We start from the raw sequence: 8,124 nt of genomic DNA, 5'->3' as shown, positions 1-8,124 counted from the left end.
AAAATGGCGTCATCTCTCATTTTACTCGAAAACGATGAGACTTCGCGAAAAATAAACTGTACCAATTTCGATACGCTTATGAAGCATAATGAAGCAGTCTCATCCTTAAGGCCATCTTTACGATGCTGGAATTTACAAAGAAATGAGCTCAGAAAATGTTATTAGCACACAACACACAACACACGATATAAGGTATTATCTTAGAGAGAATGTATCTTCAATTTGCAATGGTGGAATAGAGTTATTCATCAGCCAGTGGTTATAATTTATTGAAATGCAGGTTTCCAATTATTTGTAATTAAGATCATTATCTATCGTAAGAAGCTACTGGACTCGGAGCATGTAATGATTCAAGCCAACCATGTGACGTAAGATGGGCTAGTTTCTATTGAATTATTGTCAACTCGCAGTCTATACGCAATGAAATTCAAAATTACAAGATCGAAACGCGGTAAAGCGAGTGATCTAATGCGGCCGAATACTGTGTAACACTTGCTACACGACAACATCTGAGTAATACAATAATCCACTTTTCATACATTCGAACAAGAGTTGAATACTTGCACGGAATTCAATCAAGATTCAAAAATGAATTCATACATAGCATCATCAACCATACCAGTCATATTAATGTCAATGGTGATGCTAGCCAGGACAACTAAAACTTACAAATGCAATGCCGTTTCATGACTTGGGGTAATTTAATTTCCTCAAGAGTGACTCAGATAAAGCCTACATGTCCATTGATAGTACCAGCCATCCTGTCATATTCAATTCGACAAAAAATTATGTCAATTAAAAAGACAATAGAGAATTGTAGGGGACTGTATGTACCTATGAGACTACTGTTGAGATATTCTAGAGTCTGAGCTCCGTAAAGACGAATCCTAAACATCACAGTTTAACTGCTCTAGTAAAATACATTGCAAGTGATTCAGCGAAGTAAGCTATTTGATCAAATCATCTAGTTCATGGAAAACAATTTTTGCTGTTTGCGCATAGAGTTTACTTTAACGCACGCAATATTGAGATTGTCACTTCAATTTAAATTTTAAGCCACCAGCGTTGCTTGTTCATCGCTGCTGAATTGACGCGATGCGTCGCTGCGTTATTTCTGCCTCTACATGTTTAATGAAAGATCACTGATTCCCAATGATGTAAAAGATAAATTTCAATTTCCAAAGTCAAATTTAATTCCTTTCAATAGCCAATTTGCCAGTCGATGTGGAACACTTATAGCCGGGGTGAATTAAACATCACTCAGAAGAATTGCGCTGACGCTTAAAATGATGGAGTGAAATTTTCATCAGGGAGTTTTTGCAACACCACAAAATCAAGCGCTTTATACTTAATAACTGAAAGTGTTCGAATAGTCTCGAATGGTCATTAATTTTCTAGTAAATGATTTTAGCGATGATGTGGACACATTTCAATTTACAACAGATTCATATTGAATGATCTTTTCTTGATAGATTATGACAATAATTCATTATTACATGCAGTGCTGATACTCAAGGCTTTCGATATCATTTCGACAATACCACCCAAGGTTGTGTTAATGTTAGTACGAAAAACATGTGAAGATATGGTAGAAATATATAAAAACGTACTCAATAATATATCAATAATTCCTTCATACACTCTCTGTACAATAAAATGAAAGAACTATCGACATTTTTCAAACCGATCGAATATCATACTCTATTGAAAACAAAGTCTGTCATATACACAAGTAAAATCACACACTCTGTTAAAAAATTCATATAATAAAACTACAAAAATGAACCAGCAAATGCAGTGTTTAAACCATAGAGGGTGACCATATAGCTATCCGACTTAAGTACAAACAAGGTTCGATTGTGAACCTATACTAAAACCTAATTAAAACCTAATCAAAGTGCCTTAGGGTCATATAAATAATTTTTTTCTGGTAATTCAATATTTACCGGAGTAACAAATATGTTTACTACATGAAATATATCTAGTATGATTTAATCTACCATTTGTTTCTATAAACTGTGTATATCTATTCATTTTTATTAAACATTATTATGAATGATTGTCTCCTTAAAGTGAAATAGTGCATTTTCATAATCGAGTGAATAATAAATATAAATAATATATATATATATATATATATATATATATATATATATATATATATATATATATATATATATATATATATATATATATATATATATATATATATATAATATATCTTTTATAAGTGTATAATATATTGTTGAAATTTATATCAGGGTACATGTACTACTAGGTACTCTGAAGTTGCTAACACAAAACATGTGGGTGTTGACTGTTTTAATTAAGTGATAGATCTGTTTTTGAACTGAAGCAAATCTTCATAAATGATTACTTCCATTCAATATTCGTTTATATCATATTGCAAATGCGTTAAACTTAATCAATTTCTTCTTATAAATATGAATAGAGCTATACATCTTGTTGATGTGTCATTGGGTCATTCAAATTAAATTTAGCTAAACGTATACTATATGAAACTAAATCTGCGATAATATACGTAACGAACAAATATAATTAATATATACAAATCAATCAATTAATCACCTATATATTCTCCATTCATTACGTTTTAAGTCGGTAAATCTTTGAAAATGAATCTAGACACGGATAAGCCGCCACACAGGCTGAGGTATTTGTGGTTTGCAGCAAAGTTAAATATACAAATTTATCAGCACAAAAAAGTCACTACAACTAATCAGATAATGAAACATGAGTATTTTCACCTCAATGCAAAAAGAATATTCTAGGAGCTGAATTTACCTAAATTATACCTATTTATGGTTTTTGTTTGTCTGAATTTAGAGCGCTAAAATTCCTGCACAGGCAGAAGGTGAGCAACATGTACCAGTAACTAATAACAACCTACACTAAAATGTATATCAGGTTGTTTTTTGTCAAATTATTCATTTGTATTTACACTGTACATTCTGAATTATGTGCAACTCTTGATTTCTTCACGATCGTGGAGGAATCAAGATGAACACAAGACCATTCATTCTATTTTGAAACATCGGATTTGGTTTCAGTCTTTTTCATGATTTTCATAAATGGTTTTACCACACAAAGTTTGTATTGGTTCTCCAAAATCAAAAATGAATGGTCATTTAATTGTATTTACATAATTTGCTTTTTTCTAACAATCATCTTTGTGAGATATACAATATCTATGTTACCTTTGTTACTGTTCAGTCGGACTCAGCTCAAACGTGACGTTGACTCTTTCGTTGATCTTCTGTTTCACAGGTAAATACACTACAGCAGTCACAAACTGTTTCATGTTACCCATAGTGTCATCTTTCAGCGTAAACGGCTGCATAATAAACGACGATTGAGTTTTCAGATCGCATGGTGTCGCGTACGATACGGGCAGTTCATTTTCATCCACTTCAGTTGTGTTGGCATTGGCATCTCCGTTGATGGGCAGATTTTCTATATGAGTGTCCTTGTGTTTGATTTTCATGTGGTTGCGAAGGTTTTTCGTTAAATTCGATGAATAGTCACATTTTTGGCACTGGTACTTACGAGATGGTCCCGCTGACCGCGATTTATGAGCGCTACGTATATGCAACCTACAATCCTGACGACTAGAGAAGCGTTCCTGACAGTGAGCACAGCGGAATCGCTTCTTTTCTTTCAAACTACGATTTAACGATGACAAGGCACTAGCCTTGATGAGTCCACTGAACTTGCCTTTATGATATTCGATATCATGGCGGTAAAGGGAATGTTCATAACGGAAACATTTGAAGCATTTATTGCACGTGAATCTTCCCTGCGTTTGCTTGTTGATATTATGTTTACGCTCTTCATGCGAGTATATATTCGATAACCAACGTGTTTTATAATCGCAATGACTGCATGAATGCAGTTTCTGCTTGATGTTCTTACTATATTTTCGCTTCAAACTGAGGCTTATGTTACTAGCTGCGTAATTTTGCGTATTGTCCAAACATTCGTCAATGCTTTTCGATTTGTGTGGAACGACAGAAGTTTTACCGAGATCGAGAGGTTTAGGCATCTCAGAAATGATCGGTCCCATTTGCACACGATGTACCTGCATGAGATGCATACGCAGAACAGATTTATCCGGAAACACCATACCACATAGTTCACATGCTTGAAACGGACCATCGTTCATGTCACTTATTTGTTCGCCTTTAATGTTATGTTCGGTATATAAATGTGCTTTCAGCCACTTGGAGTTCTTAAAACGACGATGACATATATGGCACGACTCGCCATACATTTGGGGTGTACTTCCATCGGGACTATCGCACTGTCGGTCAAACATGCTTGATGGCGGCGGCGATGGCTGATTTGGTAAATGACTAGTAGAATCGTATCCGCTCGGTTTCGATTCGGTAGGACTTGCGGGAAGTCCATATTTGCCTTTAAATTCGGGGGGATAACCTTCAAACGATTCTTTTTTAACATACTTATCGATATAAGTTGGACGACCGTTCATCCAATTATCTATGAGGTTCTTCGGAAAATCGAACATTGAATACGATTCACGTGCAAGGGATTCATCGAGAATACCATGTTTATTGAGCTTATGGGTACGCAGAAAGTACTTATTACACAGTTCCTTACTACAAATGTCACATTTAACGCGGATCATGTTGGCAGGTTCGCGTGATTTACCCCCTGCGCTAGTGTCACTTGTTACACTTCTATTGTCCATGCTATCATTGCTCTCCTCTTGGCGCATACGAGACTGAGCAAATTGTTCGTGCATTTGCATTTGCAGAGAAGTGAATGGATGCATATGCTGTGGCGGAGGAGCGACGTGACTGGGCAATGGAGGTGGTGGTCGAGACAGATCCAAAATTTTCATTTCGCGTTCTTTGATTTCACGCATTTGTTTTTCATGCACTTTCTTTATGTCTTTCTCTTTAAGACCTTCAACGCGGATGCCGTGCATGTTGAACATGTGAGTACGAAGGAAATATTTACTGCAAAATTCCTTTTTACACAATTCGCAATAAGCCTCAGGGTCAATACCCATTTTCAACAGTTCTTCATTACGCTGCATCTTGATCGGGGTACTATTGCTGCTATCGTGTTGTGGTTTTGGAGGAAAATGTTCCTGTACCATTTGACTTGGATTTGACACTGGAGGTTGATGCTGCTGAGTTTTCGATTCATCTAGCCTTTCTTGTTGTTCAGTTGCAGTTTTATTTTCAACAATGACATTCGACTTCTCAGGCAAATTATTACATGACTCTCGTTCTCGGCCAGTTTCTCTGAATGAATTTGGATCCACGCCATGCATCTTGATCTTGTGTGTCTTTAAAAAGTACTTATTGCAGACTTCCTTGTTACACAAATCACACATAACACGGTCAGCAAGCTTAGCAGCAATCATACTGCTAAACATGGTTGGCATTCCAGGAACATCAGACATCATTCCTGGAATTGGTGATGGATGGTCAGTTGGCAGAGACTGTGGTAGCTGTGTACTTGGTTTTTCTGCATCAAACACTGGCATCGAAGGTTTCTGATCATCAACGAAGCTGCCATGTGCAGTAAGATGGTGAATACGCAACATTTGCACTGTTTCAAAATCTTTATTGCAGATATCACACAAAGCCGCTGGTGAACCTTGGTTATGATTGTTAGCATCAGAATCCCGTTCCTTCTCTCGATCTTGGTCTGTTGGCTCTTCTTTCGTCGGCGTTTCTTGCTCATTCGAAATCGAAGATTCTTTCTTTTCGTGATTGTTGTTCATTTTCAAATCGAGAGCATTGTTCATCGAGTGATCAACTGGCGATGATGAGGTAGACATGTTCACAGGCGGAGGTCCTGTTGGTGACCGTCTCATGCCATTCATCAAGAAATGGTCATCGTAGGAATAGATACCGTGCTTATTTGCTTTATGGATCTTTAAGAAATATTTGTTACAAAATTCTTTGCGACAAAGTTCACAAAATGCATCAGTGTTCAGGACACCCATGCGACGGAGCTCATCCTGAGACATGGCACCAGGTGAGGCAGAAGAGTTGTTATCGCGTTGTTCATTCTGATTGCCCATCATAGCTTGTGGATGCGGAGGTGACTTGATCGGGGTGGAAGTCTGAGGTAGTTGAGGTAGATGTGCCGACAGAAGTGAGGCATTTGGCATTTGTGGAAGTGCCATTAGTGGAGCAAATGGATTGATAAGCATAACATTTGTCATGGAATTTGGAATATTCTGAGGCAACAACACAGGGGATGTGGCCATGTTGTTTAAATGCTTCAAACTGTCACTGGTAATGGAGGATCTCTGACGTTTGGAATGAGGCTCTGACTGGATACCGTGAACATCGGCTTTATGTTTACGGAGGTAGTACTTGTTACAGAAATGCTTTTGACAAATTTCACAATAATCTTCAAGATCTTTCTGCTGCGAAGAAGAATTCGATTCAGGAGCTGGAGCAGAAATGGGCATTTGTTTCTGTGGTTCCATGTGCAGAGGTGGAGACTGTTTTTCAGCTGAAGGTTGAGGTACCATTGAGCTCATGCTGGTTGGGATTGGCTCAGGAGGTGCGTGAAGAGGTCCAGGCTGAGAAAAGAACATCGGAAACATAGGTGCTGGCAGTGGTCCTGGTTGACTAACCATTGGCAAAGGACTATCATAGATTCCATGCTTGTTGGCCTTGTGGGTCTTGAGAAAGTATTTGTTGCAAAATTCACGGTCGCACAGCTCGCAATAAGCATCAGGGTGAAATATACGCGTGCCATTCTGCGAACGGTTTATCTCACCAGGATTCAGTTCTCCGCTATCTTTCAACTGAGTATTCATCGATGGTGTGCCAGATTCGACACCACTATCCTGTTGATCTCCACTACCACCGCTTCCACCACTTTCATTTCGTCTTTCATTCTCATATGGGTCTTTCATATCGCTTTCAGGATGCATGTCATGCCCGAGGCGATGATATTCGGTTGGGAAATGCATCCTAAAATCAGTGCCACCCGCCATGGCAGTCGCGTGAACTGCCATGAAATGATCTTTCATGAGTTCCTGCGATGGAAACGTTTCGGAACAGATTATGCAAGCGATGCTATGATCTGTATCCATAAATGACGATGAAGAATCATTTTCAAATCCTGGATTACTCTTTGGTCGTTCCACTTCAGTTTCATTAACGGGATGATGTTCACCCATATCGGGAGCATTGTTATGCTGCACCCGAATTGGTTTCGATTGTTTACGACGACTTGATTTGTTGTTCTTTTCAATCATCATTTGGTCAGTTTGGGCATCATCGATTGAGTCATTGTCAAATTTATCTGATGAGTCGTGGTGGTGGCTGTAGTCCAGATAATTTTGTGAATGACTAGAAGATGGCATCGAATCCTCGAGTCCCATATAAATGCCACTTTGACCTAGCTGCATCTTCTCTTCAATGAGATTGGTTTCCATCATTTCTTGGTTTTGTAGATCTGTCTTTTTCTGCGATTGACGTGACGCACCTGTTTCATCAAGCATTGCACAATCAGTGTATTGTTCAGTCACACAACTTTGCATTATTTACACACAGTTTTAATTAATAAGTTCCAACGATCACAATAGTATAACACAGTTGATTAAGGTTTGAGGTAATGCGGTTGACGGTAGACTCTTACATATTCCAGCTTCGATGGCGATAAGGTTTTCAGAATCTGAAATATACAATAGAAAACATACATTAAAAATGTATTCATTTTTCCCAATGATAAGAAAATACACAATGGATTTACTGATGAATTGTTAACGCGACATTTTGAAGAGCTTCATTATAATGGAATTAAAGGAAACTTATGATATTAAAGCATCTGGATACCAGGTGCACAAAATGATTTTCAAGCACCAAAGAAGTGGTATTAATCCAATTTGAAAGAGCAGTACTTGTTTTGCAGCAATTTTAGCACACTGTACACATTCAAATATAGTGAAACAGTTCAGAAACAGGTTCAGAAATAAAATGAATGAAATAAACAATGTAGTAGTAGTAGTTTGAGTGCATCTAACATTATTAATCATTGCTACTAAATGAAATGTCCAATTAAAGAGTTCCATAAAATTGATGCCTCGATAAGCCTTTACTTGCTATG

The 8,124-nt window shown here is 37.5% G+C and overlaps 1 protein-coding gene across 1 annotated transcript; it reads right to left on the bottom strand.

The window, feature by feature from the left end:
- Positions 1–3,223: 3,223 nt before the first annotated feature.
- LOC141899096 (uncharacterized) lies at positions 3,224–7,273 on the bottom strand. The gene has a single exon (XM_074785249.1). The coding sequence runs from the start codon at positions 7,271–7,273 to the stop codon at positions 3,224–3,226; it is 4,050 nt and encodes a 1,349-aa protein (XP_074641350.1).
- Positions 7,274–8,124: the final 851 nt, after the last annotated feature.

This window comes from Tubulanus polymorphus, chromosome 2 (assembly GCF_964204645.1).
Source record: "Tubulanus polymorphus chromosome 2, tnTubPoly1.2, whole genome shotgun sequence".
Classification (NCBI taxonomy): Eukaryota; Metazoa; Nemertea; class Palaeonemertea; order Tubulaniformes; family Tubulanidae; genus Tubulanus; species Tubulanus polymorphus.
This window is presented reverse-complemented; position numbering and strand designations above follow the sequence as displayed.